This window comes from Megalops cyprinoides, chromosome 11 (assembly GCF_013368585.1).
Source record: "Megalops cyprinoides isolate fMegCyp1 chromosome 11, fMegCyp1.pri, whole genome shotgun sequence".
NCBI classification, from domain to species: Eukaryota; Metazoa; Chordata; class Actinopteri; order Elopiformes; family Megalopidae; genus Megalops; species Megalops cyprinoides.
The window spans coordinates 26,163,622-26,186,542 of NC_050593.1; the positions used below are offsets into that span (position 1 = coordinate 26,163,622).

Below are 22,921 nucleotides of genomic sequence, written 5' to 3' on the forward strand. Positions count from 1 at the left end.
ACTGTAAATAAGTAGAGTGGGTGTGGTGAATAGCCTGTTCCAACACCAGGGTCCCAAAGCACATACTGGCTACAGTTGGCAGCCAATGAAGGAAGATGTGGACATCCCATGAGACACTGTGGAGATAGTGAAGACTTTGACGGCTGTAAGGAGTTCTGGATGACTTTGAGCAGTCTGATGGCATTGGCACACAGGCGAACTAGGAGTGATTTGCAGTTCAGCACCGGGGGCCTGGTCTTGTAGTTGGAAACAGTAGGTGGAGAGCAGCTAATGGTGAATGTTGAATGTTTCGTAAGGCTGTCCCATAGAAATGTACATATCTAACCGTCCATAAGCTGTACATGTATCTTCAGTGCATTGAGTGTGGCTTACAGTGAGTAAAGGGTTAACTGTGAGAGCATCTGAGTGGTAAACAATAACCATGGTAGATCACAGGAAGCCTTTATCATTCTTTTTTTCAGTCACAAATGAAGCAGTGAATGAAAAAATATATTTGTTTAAAATCATTTTTATTAAAACAAACATACACATAACATATTTTCCAAAACCCATTACTACACATGAACCCAAATATATTAAAATGAACTTGTTTTTATTTACATGGAACTCCTGCTGTCTGTGGCAGCAATGCACACCTTCAACATGCAGAGAAAAAAAGGGAGCTACCCCCTTGTGCAGTGAAGTTTTTCATTCCATAACAAGGTTCCACGCTGATGGGCAATTTTTTCTGGATTTATAAAAAAATTACATTCCACTGTAGCCTGCTGTCACCATGCAACTTGCTCCCTGCTGTGGCTTTGTCCTGCTCTGACCAATGTCTGTCGCTTCACTTTGACCATACTCATGCCCCTGCCTTGACCTCGCCTGACTCAACTTCCTCCTTGCTCCTTGGTCGTGCTGCCTTATTGGCCTAATTTAGTACCCATTGTCTTCCTTCTTACAGATGCAAAGGCATGAAGTGACAGACTTGGAGACTATTACATCAAAACAACCTATACTATCCAGCGTGAATTTGAATGGCTGTAAAATCACTGGTGACCTGATAAGTGTTATTGGAAAAGAAAAGGCAAAGCTACTTGGTGTCTCGAGCAAGTATGGTCCAGAAAAGTGTGTCTGAATGTTCACAAAAACCCCTACAACTTCCTTTATGTCTATGGGTACTCTTGGCTACCTCATGGACCTACCCCAAAATTGCTTATATTGCGATTCTAATATAGACATTGTGGCTGTCTGTGGGGGTTAAACTTTGTTTATGGAGTTCTGTTGATCTAACCCCAAAGCATGATGGCATGGATTATGTTGAAAACATGGCAGTTCTGGAAGCCTTGTGAGGAGAAACATAACTGCCAAACCCTTAGCCTTGCAAGTACTGTAATGGGATTTAAGATATAAATCAAATTCTTGACAATGGAAACAATGCTAAAAATGCTAAAATCTTTTTCTAGTTCCAGGTTTTACAGCTTCCCTAGAACAGTGAACATATTAAGACATAGGAACAAGGGAAGAAGACGTTTTACATACTGTGTGAAACGTACAATGTGGATCTAAAATGATGAGAATAAACCAATATTGCATTAAATGTCAATCCTCGATCTCAGATATTTTTACAATTGGGAAGATATACAATATTTTACACATCAGGAAAAAGAATATACGATGAATCTCTGTCACATGTCGCAGAACTTTTGGTGTGACGTCACTTCCTGAACATCACTTCCTAGTGAAAAGACCATCTCCCGTTTCTGACACAGGGGGGCAGGAGTGAGACTTGATTCTGCTGTGTTTACTCACGGCCTCATCAAAGTCTAGCCGTTGGTCATTGACAGTGATCTCGATGCAGCCATGGTAGAAGGCAGTGACTGGCGTGGCAGTGACAGGGAGATCTGTGGGCATAGGTAAAGAAATGGCAGAAAGATCATGGCACTGCCAATGCACAGAGAAGTATTACCGCACTATTGCAACACTGCTCCTTCTACTGGAAGGCAACCACTGTGGTACACCTGTTCATGTGGTGTCCTGACTGACCTTGGCCCTGTGAAGTTGGGGTGAACCGTACAATTTGGAAACACAAAGTGTCTGTGCTGCATGAGGCCCTAACCTCTCCCTCAGGCTTTACACACTCTAAATCTGTGAGCATTTAGACACACACTCCTCCTACACCTTGGGAGCATTGTCTAATCTGTTATATTGTCTATTTGCTGTCTAATGCACAACAATCTCAGAGACAGATACTTTCTCTGATAATATAAACAATTCTTAAAATTCCTTTTTTAAAATTCAAAATATTCCATTCACTGAAACAATGAAAAGTGAAGCACTGTGGGACAAATGCACAAATCCACTTTCTTCCCGGTATGTGACAGACTTGACAGAGAGAGGGTAATAAAACCTACAAAGACCGGGCTATCTCAGCTAAAATAGGATGATTAAATGAATAGGGCGGACTCAGTGAAAGTGTGAATGAGAGGAAGGGAGAGTGTGTTTGTGGTGTGTGGCCCACCTGGGACGCCCCCGACGAACGTGCTGACAGGGCTCTGCATGGTGGTGTTGAGGGCGGACAGCCTGGCTCGCAGGACGTCTGAATCGGTGTACGAGACAGTGGAGGAGTTTGCAGCGAGCCGCAGATTGGATTCAGACACGGTCAGCTCCAGAGACAAACGGTCCGGATAACACAGCATCACTGACTTCAACGTTGCCACAGGAACATTCTCCAAGAACACCTGGAGGTCCTGGGGAGACAGGAAGGAAGCAGTGGTGATCATTATAGACAGACACTGGGACTCCTGGGAGGAGTCAAGGATTATTAAACATAAAGGGTGGCATGAGGTCAGTAAAGGGAGTGTATGAGATGAATGCTAGTAAAGTCTTGAGCATTGAGTATTATAGGGTTCAGAGAGGAGGAAGTGTATGGTGAGTGTGGAGTGAATGTAGGAGGACAAAAACACAGTGCCCATCAGGATGTTGCATGGAAAAAGAGCTCTGCTCCTTGGAGTGAGCATGGGTTCAATGTGATGTGCACAGAGTGTGAGTGCTGTTTATTTTACATGTAGTATCGAGATGTGTTTTGCATTCTGCTAAATGAATGTAATGCAGAGTAATGTAATGTAATGAGTGAAGCTTGAATGAGTTTGGGGTGAATATGAGAGTATTTACTGCTTCATCTGGTCCTTGAGTCAACACAGAAACGGTCAGGGGGACAGTGTTGTTGCTGACAAGGGCGAACAGGACCCCTGTGCTGCTGGATGGGCGAATGCTGAGCTTTAAGTCTATTTTCCAAGAGCCTCCTACACCTGGACAGACAGACAGACAGGTGGAAGTGTTAACCCAGAAACACAGACAGTGAAAGACATTGTCAGCAATGCATTGACAGAGAAATATAATCAAACAAGGAGTGTGGCGAAATGGTCCATCACTTCAGTGGAATCAGCTGTTCCACCACTCTTTGTTCCTTTGTCATAATGTTAGGGTTAACTATCCACTGACCTGACTGGGACATACACATGCTTTTCTATCTTTCAGATGAAGAACACCTCAAAGACTGTCACACCCACTCCAATAGCCCAATGAAGGTGTCTCTGGGGTCATGATTGTGATTTCATGGAACATGTACAACTTGGCCATTTAGTTTAAAATAGATTTTTTTGGGGGTAAGATATAGATGAGTGTGTATGAACACATGCAGTCTGTAACAATGCAAGCAAATTACATACAGTAAATACAAGAAATAAGGCAAAGGAAAAAAAAATTACTCACTGTAATTCAAGTTGAACTGGGCCAGACCTGTGCCAGGGAAGTAAGTCCCTGGCTCCACTTGGACAAAGCAGTGCTTGCTCTCCTTCTCCTGAATGACCTCCTTAACCCCAGACGCCCCCTGGTTCATCAGGTTCCATCCTCGGATGCAGCCATCCAGTCTAGGGTTAATCTACACACAGACAGTATCACATACATACGCCACAGGGACACCATTGCTGTGGTTGTGTTGTAGCTACAAAAGTAACAGATGATGCCATTGGTGTAGCCGTTTCAGTTTTTTTTTACCCATTTGCTGACATCAGCAGTGTGGCTGTCTGACAGTTGCAAGCGTAATGAATGAGGCAGCGAGCTTATGCTGCATTTGCCTTTTTATTGGTTTGATGATGCTGTCTGTGCAGTTATGCTGTGGTGGCATGTGTTTACCGGTTTGATGACGCTGTCGGTACGGTTAGGCAGCCCAGCGATGTACACCTTGGTCTCCAGCTTCCCATTGACAGAGGTGAAGAGGCTCTCTGGGCTGTTGATACTCATCACAGCTTCCTTACTTATCTTCACGCTAATACTGCGCTCTAGTTCATCCACCGAAATCTGCACAACACAGCACAAAAGTCACGCTCATAACACACTCGCACAACACAGCACAAAAGTCACACTCATAACGCACTCACACGACACAGCAGTCACCCAGACAACATAGCACAGATACACATACAACACAGAGCAATCACACATGCAGTGCAAAACATTACATCTCAGTCACAGACATAACAATCACATAACAGGACACAACACTCCCAAATACAACGCAATCACACATGTAGGCTAACATGAAAACATACAAAGTGAAAACTCTACAGTCAGTGGGGCAGTGTAATATAACACTGTCATACAATACGTCTCACTCAACACATCAGAGTCTGTTCCACAAGTAACACAACACAGTGAAGGAGCACACAAACTCCGCCTGTGAGAGGCATCACTGCCCCCTGTCAAGTTCCCTTCTATTCCCCTTCCTGGTCACACACTCACCACGTGCCACTCCCCATCGTTGATGACCTTTCCTCCGCTGGTGACCTTTACAGAGTGCTGGTTCTTGAACTGGACCTCAATCCGGCCAGCCCTCAGGCCCAGCATGAACCAGGAGTCCTGGGACGACTCCGCGTACAGGATCACCCCCTCCGGATCGAACGTGCGGAAGTCAAATTCTGCCGCAAACCTGTGTCAGCAGATGGGAACAATAAGCCTCCACATCCACCCACAGATCACTTATCATATTACTGTTATCTGTTCAGAGATCAGTGTGACTGCTGTGAGGGAAAAAAAAGAAGTTGTGTGCTTCAAGTCTAAACAGAAATCTTGAACAATGTGATGATTTTACATTTACATTTATTTATTTAGCAGACGCTTTTATCCAAAGCGACTTACAAAAGTGATGTGATGTGATGTGATGATGTGAAATAATGATGTGATGGAGTGTGTCTTGCCCACTGTACACTCACTTTGTGTTCTCTGGCAGGCGGAAGCGCAGGTAGATCACAGGTAAGCCTGCAAACTGCTCACCCAGGTACAGCATCTCTGCATCCTTACTGGCATGGAGCTCAACACACACTGGTATTTGCTGTCCAAGACAAACCCAGTCACTTTTTACAATCATGTTCTACACTACTGAGACTGTGAACAAATGTTTTTAAAACAAAGATGCAGACTTCAGTATTTTCCCAGAGACCTCACACAGTCGTCTGTCTTCTGCCAGCTTTAGGCCCCGCCTCCCGTCGCAGTGACAGGTGTAGCTGCCCACAGTGTTCAGGCATGTTCCCTCACAAACATCCTGTACACATTCATCAACATCTGCAGAGACACACAGTAGAATATTCTTTCACAAATTAATCTTTGAAGCTTTGACCACTTTAGCAAGCAAGCAATGTGCACAAATGCAACAGTGTCTATATCAATTCCAAGAGCTTCACTGTCAGTTATTCTTCAGCCGACAGCAACCATTTCATCAATACACCCGTGAAAGCCACACACATATTCCTTATATTGATTAGGTGACCAGAGACACCGGTGATAGGCGATCAAATATTCCCCATAAAACAAAGACCTAAGACTGAAATACTGTATGGAGTGAAGTCACATTATAAATTCAAGTTCTTAAGATGCAATAATGGAATGCACTTATAATAAAAGATTTACAATACCAGACCAAATTCCTGGTATTGAGTTCCTGTCAGTTTTACAACAATATGCTCCTACTTCAGGGGAGGTTGCTGAGGAAACCAGAGTCCAAGTGGAGGGACAGAGCACATAGCTTGTTCATCACAGAAATTGAACACAAACTTCACAAAGTAATTTGACATTTCTTACTCAAATATACTTTTTCTTATAGTTCACTGGTCATTTTTCATTAATAAATGAAAGCATGCTTGAACTAAATATCTTTCTTGTGGTAGGTTTGTGAGAATGCACAGAGATTACATATTTAAATGTATACATATTTGTGTGTGAGTCTGCACTTGCACATGCATACACACACACACACAGATAGAATAAACAGAGAAGCCCCTCTACATACATATAGCATTGCATGAAAAGGCTGTTATCCACTCCAGAGCTGACACAGTTCTTATAACTCTGTAAATACCCCCAGGCAGAATAGCTAAATCCAAGTGAAATATTGGATCTCAACCCTGGTTGGCACATCAGGTGTACTGCGCCCCCCCGACGTGAGCTAGGTGCACTGCAGCGGTAAATCAGGTTTGGCAGTCTCACCCTGGCAGTCGTGAGAGGTGAAGTTGTACTTGTAGCCTAGGGGGCAGCGACACTCGTACATGCCCGGGGTGTTGAGGCAGGTCGCTGGCCCGCAGATGCTGGGGTACAGCAGGCACTCATTGATGTCTGCAGGACAGACAGAGAATCAGCTGAATTAAACTGGATTCACGCACATGCGTGTGTGCTCACATACACACACAGGAGAAGTGTAAACAGCGACTGATATAAACAGTAAACTAATGAATCCACGGCTGTAAACAGAATGTAACTGTTTATATAAGAGAGACACGAAAAGAGTTCAGGGTCAACAATTTGACTTCACGAAGTACTGCTTGATAACTAATATGTCAACATAGTTGACACCCTGTATTTTTTATTGAAAACTAAAACTATCCTGTATTTTCATACGAAAAGTAATATAGTTTGAGGCAATAAAAGTATGAAATGGATCTCTCACTAAGAATGAAACGAAAACAAGAAAAGACTGAAGCAGGATTGTTTCCACTCTTTGGGTTATTTTGATCTGCTACACTGTCATAGCCTTGTTTCTCTCACACAAGAGGGTCCCAGCATTCTTCAAACAGCTGTTTGGACTTACACATACTTGGCTGTGTTCGCTTGGCTGAATGAAATCACCTGGCCCCAGATCAGCTGGAGGAGGAGTGTGAGAAGTTTCCCTGAATGCTGTTTCACACTGCTACCCTGAACACTGCTGCAGATCAGTTTGCTAACCAGTGCATTACACTGCTGTCTTCACCACGGCTCTACACTGCCCTACCCTGTCCTAAGCCTCACACTGCTGCCCTGACCACTGTTCTACACTACTGCCCCGATCACAGCATCTGATTCAACTGTGTAAACAGGCCCCAGGGACTAAGCAGATTTTTCCTCCAATCTCTGTCCTTAAGTATTCTATCAGTCCAGTCATTAATACAGTGTGAGATTAGATAGCGAATGATGATTCTTTTCCCATACACTCAAGAAATCTGCTGGAGCGTATGTTGTTGAACGCATATGTGCAAACCAATATGATGACTCATCTGCTCCGACTATTAAGCAAGTGAATCAGCAAGAACAAACCAGCCCTCCAGGAACTGAGTCTGACAACCCAGATCCCCATCTCACCTGTGCAGTGGGTCTGGTCTCACCTGTGCAGTGGATCTTGTCATTGGAGAAGTAGCCATCTTCACACAGGCATCGGAAACTCCCGGGGAAGTTGTAGCACTTCTGGTTACAGCCGGCTGGGAACTCTGGGTCCGTGCACTCATCAATATCTTGTTAATCAATCACGAAATTGGGAAGTCACATATCGTCAACATCTGATCAATCAATCAATCACATCCAAATGTCTACATATCCAGTGGAAGCCACATATCACAACCGTTCAGAGACTATCACCATCTGCTCAGTCAAACACATTAAAATATCACTTTGAGCAGGATACGTCAGCACTACCCCCAGAAATTAAAAATACAACATAAATAAAAGATTTTTTGAAATCAAAAGGCAAGTTGTATTTTTCTAAAAAAAAATATAAGCATGCTTACTATGCCCTGATTCCAAAATGACCCAACAGCTACCCTTCTGTCAGCACTGGCCTACTATTACTGGCCCAATGCTCACCCTCTTCACAGCGTTGGCCCTTCCAGCCCGGTTTGCACACACAGGTGAAGGAGGCCTGTCCATCAATGCAACGCTCATGGCCTTCCTTATAACAGGGCAGCGGGACACACTGATCACTGATCTCTGCAGGAGACAGTGTAAATAACCAATGGTATTTGGTTATTTCCATGCAAGACAACCTGTTCACATGCAGCACAATTGCATACAAATGCACACGTGCATGAACATGGACACACGTGTTCATACGCATGCAGAGAATCACACAAGAACAGGCCGACACATTTCCACCACAAATCCGCCAAATACATGGCCAAACAGATTGTCTGCAGGTGTGTTTTGTCTGCTACAGACTCTGGAAAAAAAAATGTACCTTTCACACATGTGCGCAGGTCAGATGGCACGTCTGAACCAGGAACGGGGTTGTTGATCCCCACGCGGTGTGATCCCAAACATGCTGAAAAAGAGGCAGCGCTCATTGTCATCCTTTTGAACTGTAAATTGTACTGTAATGCCAATTACTCTTTAACACAACCAGAAGAATATCACATACAAAGATTCTGGACAACAGGAGAAATGAGTTATATTCCATAACATTATGCAATCGAGTTCAGATTAGGTTTTGAACATCAGGCTGCAGATGTAATTTATTCCAAGATCAGAACTTACCAACATATTTGGGATAGAAGTGTTCCTATCAAAAAGAGAAGACAGTGAGACAGGGCACAGTCCTCTCACAGTAACTCTGCAGATGTTCACCCAAACAATCTCTCAATACTGCACAAGTCCTTGCATAGTCCTCTTTTTCCATCTTTCAGGGCCAACACTCACTTTAAGAATAAGATTCCCTAAAATTTACTGCAACTTTGTGACAACATTAGCATCACTGTAGAGACAATATGAGTGAGAAATGTGGCAATTAGGGAAGAAATGTGTAAATGAGATATGAGAAACAAAACTCCATACATCCAACACATCCTTTCTGGCCCAGAAACTGCCCCCTCCACCTATCAGAAGACACTGGCTTGGGCGAACTTGCCCTTGTCTGTATATGCTAACAATATCCACCAGAAATAACCCAACCCCCTCTAAAAGTAACCAGAGGTGGAAAACCCTGGCTTCAGAAAGTAAAAGTCCTACCATGTATTCGTTCTAGCCATTCACTAAACAAGGTGATTTCACTGATTAGCTCATCTACCTGGCTGAAGAGTTGTGCTAATTAAATTCAGCTGGTGTAGTGCATGGGTGGAACAAATACGTGGCAGGACTTTTACTTTCTGAAGCCGGGGTTTTCCACCTCTGAAAGTAACCCCATCCCCTGACTTTGCTAACATTAACCCCATCTCTTTAACTCTTCCTTTACCCGATGTTTTAGCCATATGACACACACTACAGCTCCATTGCTCTGACTCTGTCACTAGCCCTGTCCTTCTACCATAACTGTCAGTCCCATTTCTCTAAATTTACTGCATCTAACCTCATCCCTCCGACCATGTAAACAAGCAGAGGGAGCAAGAATCAAGTTCAACACACGCGGGTGATGAAACATGCAAACAAGAGGGAGAACAGTTCAACGACCCGACACAGTTCAGTCACAGAGACGGCTCTAAGCTGTTCTCCTCCTCTTGCGTGTCCTCTGTGTGCCCACGCAGCCAGAGAGGTTGTGCGATCGGCATCTGAGGTGACGGTAGCTGACGCGGGGGAGAGACCGGCGGGGCTGCGTGAAGGCCCGTAAAGATCGTATACTCACAGTCTCGGGGTAGTTCTCGAAGATCTCGCGCGCCTCCTCTTTGTTGCACAGCTCCTCGATGCACTCTCTCTCCAGGTTCCCTTTCTTGCTCTCCTCGAAGAGCGAGTTTGCGCGACGGCGCCGTGACAGGAACTGTGCCGCTGTGTTCTGTGTCAGGACTGGAACACACATGCACACGGCATTATGACTAGAACATGCACACACACACATGCGCCCAACACACACACACACACACACACACACATATATATATATATATATCAGGACTGAGATCTACATACAGTATATCTGGACTAACACACACACACACACACACACAACACCTTAGAACTGATTTCCACACATAGTGTCAGGACCAAAGCAACAGTCACAATCACAAGGTTGACTAGACAGAAACCTTTTAATGAAGGACCTCAGCTGTGTTCTATTCAACAGGCTTCATGATACAGCAACAAACTGATTAAGCAGAATGGATGAAATGAGCAGGTCTCCCACTTCAGTTCCATGTGTGGTGTCCCTGTTTCTCAACGCCCTGAAAAGAGTTCTGGTAATGCAGGTCACGGGTCACGGGTGGGAGGTCGATACATACTAGTTCGGGAAGAGCGTGGTGACATACATCTGACCCGCGGAGTGCACGTGCTTAAATGCGCAAATAAATGCACATACCGTCGCAAAGCCTTTTAGGCTTTCATGTGCAGTCATTGACATAAATTTTATTTATTTTTCTTTACTTTAACAATGAAGCAAACTTAATATTGTATAGATTAGCTGGATTAGCCTCTTTCTTTTTTACTGGGAATTACCTCCCCACGTGCTGGCGCCTATTTAAAGCCTGCGCAACAAGAAAAAGAGTGTTCGCTCTATGTAGGAAATGTCAATGAACACTGAACCAACGGCTGCATCACTCATATATTGATGCGCTTAACAATACCAAATAATTGTATCAGACAACACACAAACTAGAAACCACGTCATTTTAGAGTGTCGGGCATAGAGTGTAGACTGACATTATCAGAGCGCTCATTGTTTGTCTATTTGAGTTTCTCCTCGAATTGATTTTACTTTAATCGGCTGACAAACACAGATTAGTCAAACATGTACTGGCTAAACATTTAAATAAACTAAAAAAAAAGTAAAACAAGAGCAACATTGTGCAAAACGGGTCTAATCCAATCAGGACTGGAAAACTCTGACCACAAAGTCGTTACAATTTAAAAGTGCCAAAAGGGTCTTGTGATAAGTTTACCATTGTACTTACATCGATGGGCATCACAGACCACGACAAGCAGAATAAGACACCCCAAGAATTCGCCCAACGCCGATTTCTTTCTCCACATAGTCAGACCGTTTCGGCGAAGTAGGCCTCTGAGTGAGCTGTGGGCGAGTTGTTGAAGTTCAGGTCTGTAAGAGTTCTTTATTCTTCCCGAAAACGTTTTCCCTGGGTAGGTGAAGAGGGCTGGGACAGCGCCAGAAGAGCGGCGATAGGCACCCGTCAGAGGGAGCGCTGTACAGCCCTAGCAGATCCCGAGTATTCAAACAGCGCATACATTCCACCCCGGAGACTTTGAGCTGCAGTGTGTGATCACTGCGTAATTCTCATAGTACGCGACACAAAGTAGGAGAAAAAAAATCAGTGGCGCTGAGACTAATTGTGTCTTCCGCTTGTACATTTCTAATGCGTATTTCGCATCTGGAAACCTGACCCATTTAAGTATAAGCGCGTGTGTGCATGCTCACACATTTTTTTTTCCACAAAGGGGATCCACCCTCATTTCAGTCTAGTATTTCAGTCCATGTCAACAATTTCCAACAGATTATGCATATTGATGGTAATGTGCCCTGTACGCCAGCTGGACCGGCCCTGGTGCAAACACGTGCCTCATAAATGAGATAATTGTCTAAATAACTATTTAAATTGAGTTGGTTGGTAAGCTGAGTTGGATGTTTTTTCTGTTCATTGTGCAATGTTTTGGTCCAACAATTTGTGTGGTACTGTTGTAGTCAATCTACTTCAGTACAACATTTTTGTCGAATCTCTCACTCCCCAGTCACCCTAAATTATAGGTAATGTTCTGCTGATCCCAATTGTATGATGTGTGCCATAATTCTATCAAAATCAGTAAAATGACGTTTTTAAAGGTGCCTTTACCACAGTAAGGAGAAAAAAACGACAACGACATAGCATTAATATTGCATTCATTTGACAATTCAAGGAAAAGTTTTATCAACAATTTCATCAATACTTCTGTACATTTATCACAAATCTCTCAATACTTTTGATATATAAAATACATGGTTTATCACTTCTGGAGGGGTTTTCCCTTTGAGGAGGTGGTCAGGAGTCTAATCAGCTGATCACATCCGGTGTGTGATCACTAACTGGTTTCAGGCAATTTAATGAGTTGCACATCTGAAACATTAATAGTTGAAGATTATTATTGCATAATTTACAGTGTGCGTCTGAAGAAGGAGGTCTACAGTTTCACAAATTTAAATGCATGGCTTAGTATAGGGTCCTCAAAAGGAAAACTGGTTGAGCACAGAGAGCACATTCTTGCCACTTCTCACAGACTGTCTTCATAGATTAACACAACAAACAGCTATTACAACCTCACAGGAATATTGTGAAAATGCAAAGAGAATGTTGTGTGCAGGGCATACTCTGAAAAGCATGAGACACCACCCAACCTAAAATGTAACGTTCTCATAATGTTGCTGTGATGTTGCAGCAGCCGGTTAACATTGCTGTGGCACACACAGAGAGCGTTGTTCACTGGGACTCCTCCCCCTGTACAGCTGTATTTCATGGGAGAAACTGTCCTGCCCTTAATCCAGAGGTACATTTTAGCCACAGCCCACTTTCGCCATTAAAACACTGAAATGATTCTATGGGCAACACACTCATTCACAAGCGCAGCGACACTCACACGCTCATTAATTGACATTTGCTCATTCTCTCACACACGCACATACACTCAGTGATTTCTCTGACCACTATCTCACATTTTTTTCACAATGATGATTTCATGCAGTAAGACAAAGATAAACAACATATTTTCATGTTGCAAAATAAAGAAAGCCCACAGTGAAGATAGTTAGGGTTTAAAAGTATAGAAACAATGGCGTAGAAAAGTATCTGGAATATGTCACCCTGTAAATACAAAAGACCAAGGATAAGAGGTGCAGACAAAGCCTTGATGTATCTTACAGTGTCAGATACAATATGTTGCCATAGAATGTACAGGGCAGGTTCTTCAGCATACACCACAGTTTCTTGTCTCTCTGGCTGTTTTTCAAGGGGCAGTATTTTTTTTTTTTACAGTGGTTTCACATCCCTCTCTGTCAGAGGCAGCATCATGGCTGGAATTACCAGGGACATTTCAGCCCATTTCAGCAACATAACCACAACGTACTACATTTCCCACAATGCTGAATGTGATGTGGCACTCATCTGTGCACTCTGTACCTTTGTTAGGCCACTGGGATTGACCAAAACTTTTCACAGCAGAATTGGTTTGAGGAATGATCACAAGGGTTACAAGACGTTTTTCTGCAGGATGACAGGCATAAAATGCTGTAACAAAGAAGTCATTTTGCCTGCAGGAGGTTATCCAATGATTGCTGCAAAACGGTGTTCATGTCTTAACATCTGATGAACACACCGTGAATTGCATTCATGTGGATCAGTTTTGCACAAGACCAAAGCAATTCACTATTCTTCTCTCATTTGCTTTCAGTCCATTAAACTAACACAAGGAACAGTGGATCTGTGTAGGTCATGCATAGACTTTATCCTCATGAACACAAGAAATGTCTGTGGAACTGGAAGTTGGTTCCAGAGGCTTGCAAGACATCACCTGTTTGATTACAAATAGGCGAGTCCTACTCTGGAGCTTACAACTCCAGTTTTTATTTATTTAGTTAGTTTAAATTTTAATTCAAATGTATAACAAACCAATCGATGGGAGTGCAAATAGGGGTATAATTTGTATTTGATTCTGTAAAAATTACCAGGATCTCACAGACACATGCTGAAGGTAGGCATTCACCTCTTGGTGAAAAACATACTTTCTCAAAAACAGCATCTGTCTCTTACTGAAACACCTGGTGAATAACACATTGTCTCTGTGGAACTGGAGTTTAGTCACCGAGACTTGAAATACGGTGGAAATATTAACATTTAAAAAAGTTTCCATAAAAGACATTTTTAAGAGATCATTTAACTGATCCTCAAAATGGATTAAAAAATCATAATAAAACCACATTTAAAATGTGACACGAGGCAGAGTTACATCATCCAAAGTTCAGGACGATTAAAGTGCAAAACCACTGTCACATGAAAAAACCTGTCTTTTAGTATGTCATACAGGAGAACTTGTTAGCTTGAATTTTTTTTTTCTTTTCTGTCCACTTTCACTTCACGTTGAAGGGCTTAACTGTCAGTCTGCTACATAAATTCCCTTCTTCTGGAAAACCATCATGGCACCTTCCTTGCAGCATTGTAGGCCTGGGGGTGCCATGGCAACAGTGGGTGTGGTCAGATGGAGTATGTCGAGCTCTCTGACTGCTGGGGAATGTAGCACTGGAAGCCCTTGTCTCCAATTGGATGTTCCCTGCAAACAGCAAAAATGAAAACACATTTTACACATACGCCAGAGTGCTACTACCTCTTATACAGATAAACCCTGTAAGAACTGCTTATTTTGACATCCCAATATCATATCACTGGATGTAGTCCAGGAACACTTTTGAATGTATTTGTCAAATGGCCACAATGCAGGAGAACCTTGATAATACTGGTATTTTATACTATTTAAACCCATAAACACTATTTAAAACTATAATGTAATATATATTTAAAGTTTTTTTCATATAGTAGAGTTTTAAATGGGTTTAAGAGGGAAAGTTCCTCCCAGTTAGGGAGTTAGTAGACACTTTCTGCTTACCAAATCATTCTATGTGATCAAAATCTTTGCTGTAAATACAGCCCTTTTTGTATGAAGTGAGAGCACCTCCATTGGCTGGTGTACGATTATAGAATGCTGTTTTGTCAGCTTTGGACAGGCACACTTAATGACTGCTGCATTTGTTCATGGACAGATGTACAGAGCCAGCGCTTTATGTACGCATAGAGAAATGTTTATCGGTTTTGAGTTTTGAATTTTGAATTTTTGGCAGATGGTCACACAGACACTTACTGGCTGCCGTATTTGGTCTTCTTAAACTTGTCCCGTTTGTACTGAGCATGCTCCTGCTCCAGAGTGTGAACGGCTGAGACGATTGACTTCAGCGTCTTGTAAGTCTCCTGCGGGTCGTCGATGATGAAGCTGGAGTACTCCTCTTCCTCCGGCCCGTCATACACTGACTTACTGCCACATGCCTCTGCGGGTGAGACAGAGTGAACCGTGAGACTGACAGACTAACTCAGTCTGACCAAGACATATGCATACCTGCGTCACCCAAACTCTCACTCTTTCACCAGCTTACCACACATGGAGTCTCACCTTGCATCTTCACCAGTTTGGGCATATAGGTGCTGAACAGGGAGTAGATCCTCTCTGTTTCCCTGTCTCCATCCACATCCAGCTGGATGTTAGCAGGCAGGCCACTGATACAAAGCAGTAAAGAAATTCTGAGTCAATAACATCATCTATTTTAAATGGGAACGAGTCGCAGAAATATTTCAATCAAGCTTGTTACAGCGCAAAACACAAAATCCGATTTCACACACTGGCTACTCTATCTACATCACCTACCCTTTGTCAAATGGTTGCCTTGGGGGAAACACAAGAATTTGCTATTTCTGAGATTTAATCTTTTAAGCCATATTCTGCTTTAGTTTCAGCGGAGATTGACGAGCCTGCATCATGAGTCATAATCATCAAATTCATCTTTATTTAGAAAGTACAAACTTCTTATGACTCATGGTGTAACTAATTTTAGTAGGTTAGGGTCTTTTATTTTTATTTTCATAAATGGCAAATTATATTTATATAAAAATGGCCAATTTAATGTTTTTATGCCATATTCTTCTGGTGAACTACTTTCTCACATACAGTACATCCATAATGCATGAAAAGAATATACATACATTTTTAACAGGCACTCATGGTGATTCTATGAGAAATTTATAGATCAGTCATGTAAGAGCTACAAGTAAGCTCTATATGTATTCTTAGCCCGGACTAATTAGGGACAAAAACATGCTTTAAATGAAAAAAATCAGCTTTTTGTTATACTTTAATCGCCATGTGCACAAATAATGAATATTTAGCCAGAAAACACGAGGTTCACATTAATTCACGCCTTTAAGTAATCTCTAAAAATAAACATAAATCTACACCAGCATTCTGTTCATTGGAAGTTAAGCGGAAGCTGGAACTATGTGACAGAATCTGAAGGCTTCCCCCTCAGAGAGCTCTCAGAATGGTCACTGACCTCCACAAGTCAGAAGATGGCTGTAGAGGAATTTACAAAATGTCAAATCTACCACCTTCCAACAAAATGATAGTCAGATGAAATGAAAATGTAGCTTTCTGGACATTAACATCAGCCTTGTGTTTGTTGAAAAAGGTGAAGCTTATGTCAAGAAAGACCCCATACTGTGACCCCCACGGTGAAATAAAGTAGGGGGTTTATGATGTTTTGGGGTTGTTTTGCATCTATGGGTCATAGAGCCCTTATTAAAATGGAGACAGTTATGAATTTCAACACATAACAGGACATTTTGGCACAAAGACCTGGTTCCTTCTGCCAAAAAGGCCAAACTTGGCTAAAAATGCACATTCCAGCATGACAATGATCCAAAGTATTCATCCAAATCTACAATGAAAAGGTTAACTAAACAAAGTAAATGGTATAAACTGAATCTTCAGACCTCAGTCCAATCCAATTATTTTCTTCATTTTAAGTCAAGATGGTAGTTCATAAACAAAAACCAACATATCTGAAGGACCTAGAGCATTCCCCTCCCAGGGGAATGATCAAAAATCCAACTCAGAAGTGCCACAACCACATAAAACACACAGTAAGTGTGTACATACAGGAAGCGTCTTGTCATTGTAATCCATTCCAGAAGAGGATTTACAAAATACTAATTACAGGGATGCAAATAAATGTGACCCTTGTGTTTTCTGGAAGATTAAAGTATAACATTTTATATTTGCTACTTAAAACAGCTCCACCATTTCTCAAATCTGGCATTTGAAGTTATCTTCCTTCCCAAGGCGTCTTTTTCCATTCAGGTTTTTCATGACTGAGCCTAGGAATTTTTCACCTTAAGCATGACCTCATCTTAATCTTCAAATTACTACAAAACAAATCTAATGTTTAACAAATCTCAAGTAATTCTGTTTTCAGGTGATGACTGTGCCCCCACTCAGCCCTGTTTCCTGAGGATTTGGCACATCTCTCAGTTTTTGAATGAGGGGGCAGTTTCAGATGGAACCTTAGACTGGATCATGTGTGGACTCACCCTGTGCAGGGTGTGCACCCGGGGGCGGTGTCGGCTGACATCTTGCAGCACAGCCAGTGGCCGTTGAGGTAGGCAGAGGGGTGGTAAGTGCTTAAGCGCTTGCGGTTGCACTGGCTGACTTTGGTGAGGATGTCGATCCAGTCTCGTGCCTCCACGCAGTTGTTGGCCTGGATGTACAGCACCCTCTCTGGCTGGATGACCTGGAACATCTGCAAACAGGGTCCAGACAACAAATATTTCTACGACATGCACAAGGCTAGACCAAAGAGCTGTTCTACAATATATTGTGACGGTAAAGAAACACGTAAACGTGAAAATAAAATTTGTGTGATGTACAATGCAGATACAAGAAGGAATGCCACACAAAAATGAATGGGATGGAGAATGTGCCTGTGCTCTGTGATCTGATCTGATGGATTTAGCTCTGTTTTTTAACCTCATCAGTGGGGTTCACTGTGTTAGTTCTGTGTCTTTGTGAGTGGGGCTTGCTACACGAAGGGGTCTTACATTCTTCATCTTGAAGGATTCCTCTTCCAGTCTCTCCACTGCCAGGATGTTCTCTATAGGGATACTGCAGAGAGCAGCATCACCTGAGAAGACAGAAGAGTGTGTTAGACACACCCCATCCCAAAGGACAGGGCAGGGCCTTAGGAAGCCCATGAAACAAGACAGAGAAGGGGATACAGTAGGGGATTGAAGATACACTATCCAACTAGACAGGTCAGGCAGTAAGATGCTTTAATTTCCTCATCTTTAGTATTGAAACTGGAGATGGACCTGCACCCATGTAGCAACCTACCTGCCCAGCACTAAATGGGCTGGACTGCTCTTTCCCTCTCTCAGGCTTGTGTCTTAAGATGAGATTTCTATTCTGTCCCCCTGTTTTGGCAAGAGCGCTGTACAGCCCTGTAGCTGAGACCACATCCATACTGACTCTCTCTGTGGTAAGGCTGTGTCTGCTTCCAGCGTGTGGGCTTGTTCTGTTTTTGACCCAGCTAAGAAGGAGGCCTGACAACAGCTCTTGGCTGTGAACGGTAATCGCAAACACATGTGGGGCAGAAACTGAAGCCAGGACTCACTGTAGACTGGCCAACCCCTGCAGCCACTCCAGTAACCGCTCAACAGTTCCAGAGGAACTACATTACCCAACAACAGCACACTGACAGCACAGTCCTCGAACTGGGAATAAATTACCCAAGAACTGCATACCAATAATGCAGTCCCTACCCTGGAATTATATTACCCAGTTAACCACACACCAACACCACAGTCCTCACACTGGAACTACATTACCCAATAACCATACACCAACACCACAGTCCTCACACTGAAACTACATTGCCAAATAACCGCACAACAATGCAACAGTCCTCACACTGGAACTACATTAGCCAATAACCCCACAACAACTCCACAGTACTCACACTGGAGCTACACTGCTCAAAAACAAAGCACCAGAACCAGATACCTGACAACCACACCAACATCAGTCTTTTTCCTGTAACTACATTCAACCAATGTACATCAACACTTGATTCTGCTCACTAACACTAAACTATCCAACAACACATCAACACCAGAGCTTATTCAGTGTGTCTACATCACAGAATAAACCTCAACATAAATAAGAGGGCAGGGGTGATGGAGGAGGAGGGTGATAAAAAGGATCCCAACAAACCTTTTGAGTTACCTTTGGTTTTATGATAGGTAAACTCATGGTTGGTGAGGCGGAACCATCTTTTCTTGAAGTTCTTCCGACCAAAACGATTCCTCCCCTGAGCTCTTTTGATCATGAATCTGAAGAGAGTGTGAAAGAGTGAGAGAGACAGAGAAGTCAGAGTGGCTGATTTCAAGCCTCTTCCTGATCCATCTCACTGGTTGTGACCACACCACAGTACAGAAAACAATCCTCATCAGCTGTACTGTGGTGGCATGGCTGTACTGATAATATCCCTTTGATGACTCTATGGGCAAGCTGTAAGATCCATCTTCCTAGTATGACTGCAACAGGATTGGGGGCGTGTTTTCCAACTTTGGGTCATCTTCTCTGACACCTGATTGGATCTCAGCAGCCTGGTCCTGTTGCAGTCACTTTGAGGTAGACAAAGCTCCTGCATGGCCATGTGCTGATGGAGATGACACAGCCAGCAGGATGATTATGGATAGGTACACTAAGGTAACACACACTCAGCACTAAAGGCAAAGGTTAAAAACTGTTCTTCTAAAGTGCTACTTCTACTTCTTCTACTTTAAGTGATTATGCAATACAAAGTATTACATAAAGGCTTCAGGGAAATGAAGAGGGTATTTAAAAGGCTGTGAGGGTAGGCACTTCTGTGCTTTTACACAAAGCAACAGTGTACTGTGTGTTGGGTTTGGGTGCTCCTTGTGTTGTCACACTTGTGTCAGTGGATGAAAGTTCATATCTGGCTGTCAGTTTCAGAAAACAACCACAGACGAAAACAACTCTGAGATGCTCGTTTCTGTATAAATCAATATCAAACAGCTAGCCTGCAATGTCACTGCATAAAAAGTGATGCCACACATTGCCCTGGGATCTGCTACTTCCCCTTTGTAAGGTGAGAGAATGCAGAGGCTTATATCCAATAATTCTCAAAGTACTGACACAGTCTTTCTTAAGACTTCACAAAAGTGTGGAAGAGGTGGTTAACCTGTATGGTTAATGCCACACCCCATTATGCAGTGCCTACCTGTGTGTGCGTGAGTATGTGTGTGTGTGTGTGTGTGTCTATGTGGGCAGGTGGTCAGGGGCAGAGGGGGGGAGCAGGGGGTTTGGGGGGGGGGTGTTTGGGGTGGCAGGTCACAGCAGGGTCACAGGGTGACAGAGCCAGCAGCTCACCTGCAGGTGCCCCTCCCATCAAACCTCTTAACTGTGAGTTTTACACTCCTGCGGCCGGCAGAGAAGACACAGGCGTTCAGACAACATGGACTCTCAATTCTTACATGCATCATCATGTTGGCTCGAAAAAACACTGCTCGCCACTGTTACCTAGGTGGTTATCTTTTTTCCTGCTTGAGTGCCAAGCTTTTCTGAACTGCTATTCACTTATAAGGCAACTGCACACTATTTGTCTACTCTGCTTGAAGTGTTACGCCTGTAAAGAAAATAGTGTTATGTGCATGTGCAATGCATTGTGATGTCATCAGTTCCTCACCCCTCTTTCAGCATGATTGGCGTCTCAATGCTCTTCTGGTCCCACCTCCCAGACGATGAGATCAAGTCCAGAAACTGACAAGAGAAGAATGACGTTGACAACAACTCCCACGGAGAAAGACTAGTGTATATGCAGTTCTCACAGACAGCAAAGTCTATATACAGCTTCCGAAGAGAGATCAGTGCATACACATAGGTAAACAGTGCCCTATAAAAGATCAGTCAACAGAGTGCTCCCGTACAAAGGACTAAGCTATGTCAAGCTGACAATGAATATATAAAGACACTACAGGACTCTAAAATAAGCCAGTGTATATATTAGCTTCCGCAGAGAACCTAATTCATACACTGAAATCTGTTTTTATCCTAAGGACCAGCTACTTTTAACATTTTACAGAGAAGATATACTCACATTTTTCACTGCATCTGCATATTTCTGCTCGTTGAAATAGTCGTAGAACGCTGCCATGTACGACTCCTTAAAACTGGCCTGTGGGGAGACAGTGGGGAATAAGTAACTTGTAAGCAAAGACAGAAATAGACGCACTTTCAATTTCATCTGCAGGGAAATTACATCTCCTGGGCCTGTGTAATTAATCTGCGGTTTGTTTCATGTTGTGCTCAACTGTCTGAACACGCAGCACAATGAAGCATATGGACTGAGCTCAGACTCACAGATTTGGACTTGGCGAGACTTCCAAGGGTCTGTATGGTCTTGGAGATGAGGGTCAAGGTACGGGAGGTGCAGGGATCCTGTAGAGAAACACTGATAAGTTCACTTTGCCTGTCACACTCACCCCCAAATCACCCATCAGCACAGTATTCTTACTGTACTTTATTCTGAGTCGGTGAAGAATAATACTGCACACTGCACTCGGCTTGTAAGAAATACTGTTATCAACTGCATGTAGTGACCAGTAACACTGGGACTGTATAATTTCTGTATTAAAATCTCCCCCTAAAGAACCCAAAGAATCCAACTCTCCATTTAAAAAAAATAAACATGCAACAGCTCTTACCACAGTGCAGTGGCATAATTCATGAAAAAAAACAGCTAAAATTTGGAGAAGGTTTTATCTTTTATTTCATTATAATTATGAAAGCACCTAGCACATTAAATGTTTTTTTAAAGAGTTAAGTGCCTGGATCAATGCAGCAGGAATTGAAAAGACAGTTTATACAAATAAAAAATGCTGCCTTCACAAGTCTTAGTTTAAAGACCAATGAAAGAAATTCAGCTGAGAAATTGGGCATTACACTGTCTGAGACACTATGAAGTACTAAGGAGCCATCACATGATGAAATGAATACAATCAGGCAAGACAACAGCACCACTTATCATGGCAACACTCAAAATCATGGGTCAAACTATTATTTTTTATATTTTTTATTTTATTATTTAATGTTTTAATTGCAACAGGGGCACTGACTGCATTAAGGTGTTGTAGCTTGAACAACTCCGGCTATGTGCATGGTCACTATAAAAATGACACTGGAGAGCACTACCTGAAAATGACAGCATATATAATACCAATGGTCAGACTGCTATGGTGGGGTTACACAATTTGGTCAACTGTCATTTCCACACTCAGTTTCATTGGATAAATGACCAGATCAGCGCTGTTCCTGTCATGTCAGTCTCAATTTCACCGGAGGCAAGACTGGGGACAATTTATGAATTGCTTTTATACATTTGACTCATAGATTTACCAAGCCAGCTAAGGAGAGAATTATGATAGTATGGCTTCACTATGTTGTGTGGAGGAAGAATTAAGAGGGTATGCACTCAGCAGGAGGCGTGAGGGAATAAGTGTGGGGTTGCACACCAAGTGGTGTGGGGGGAGAGAATTATGAGTGCGAGCACTCAGCTGGTGGTATAAGGGGAAGAATTATGAGGGCGCACTTTCATCAGGATGTATGGGATAAAAACTATTGGGTTGCACGCTACACACCCCCTGGGTGGTTTGGGGGAAGAATTATGAGGGTGTGCACTCACCGGGTGGTGTGGCCGCAGCTGGAAAAGGTTTGGCGACAGGATTGCCGGGGCGAAGAATCGCAGGAAGATGAAGCTGCTGACAGCAGTGTACCTGACATCCTGATCCACTGCAGGAACAAACACACACATGCTCATAGACGCCCTAATCAAAAATGAAGTTAACTCAGGCAAACACACACACACACACACACACACACACTCTCAGAGTGTAAACCTATATCACTGGACCACACAATAAAACCTTATTTGTGTCCTGTTTGTTCATTCTGTGATAATGCAGTGAGAGGTCTTGGCCAGCAGAGGGCAGTAAAGCCATTGAATTCCTACCATGTTGATCCTGGAGAGGGCAGTAACGGTAAACAGGAAGAGGCAATCATGGAAGAG

The 22,921-nt window shown here is 43.0% G+C and overlaps 2 protein-coding genes across 3 annotated transcripts in view; both read right to left on the reverse strand.

The window, feature by feature from the left end:
* Window positions 1–608: 608 nt before the first annotated feature.
* pros1 (protein S) lies at window positions 609–11,384 on the reverse strand. The gene is made up of 15 exons (XM_036541330.1): window positions 11,151–11,384; window positions 9,893–10,050; window positions 8,812–8,836; window positions 8,516–8,599; window positions 8,146–8,268; window positions 7,671–7,796; window positions 6,523–6,648; window positions 5,480–5,601; window positions 5,253–5,371; window positions 4,783–4,969; window positions 4,177–4,341; window positions 3,754–3,922; window positions 3,154–3,290; window positions 2,501–2,729; window positions 609–1,883 (listed from the first exon to the last, which is right to left on the reverse strand). Exons 1-15 carry the CDS (start codon window positions 11,227–11,229, stop codon window positions 1,711–1,713), a joined length of 2,022 nt encoding a protein of 673 aa, XP_036397223.1. The 5' UTR covers window positions 11,230–11,384; the 3' UTR covers window positions 609–1,710.
* Window positions 11,385–12,162: 778 nt separating this feature from the next.
* rasa3 (RAS p21 protein activator 3) overlaps window positions 12,163–22,921 on the reverse strand; it is a 44,980-nt gene continuing 34,221 nt past the window's right edge. Inside the window, exons 15-24 of one of the 2 annotated variants that reach the window (XM_036540323.1) lie at window positions 22,538–22,644; window positions 21,217–21,294; window positions 20,954–21,031; window positions 20,543–20,616; window positions 19,057–19,163; window positions 17,874–17,956; window positions 17,367–17,575; window positions 15,397–15,500; window positions 15,091–15,274; window positions 12,163–14,505 (exon numbers count right to left, since the gene is read on the reverse strand). In XM_036540323.1, the coding sequence (XP_036396216.1) occupies window positions 14,430–14,505; window positions 15,091–15,274; window positions 15,397–15,500; window positions 17,367–17,575; window positions 17,874–17,956; window positions 19,057–19,163; window positions 20,543–20,616; window positions 20,954–21,031; window positions 21,217–21,294; window positions 22,538–22,644 (1,100 nt within the window). In that variant the 3' untranslated portion in view covers window positions 12,163–14,429. Of the gene's footprint in view, window positions 14,506–15,090; window positions 15,275–15,396; window positions 15,501–17,366; window positions 17,576–17,873; window positions 17,957–19,044; window positions 19,164–20,542; window positions 20,617–20,953; window positions 21,032–21,216; window positions 21,295–22,537; window positions 22,645–22,921 lie in introns of both variants that reach the window. The other variant, XM_036540322.1, reaches the window with a different exon arrangement.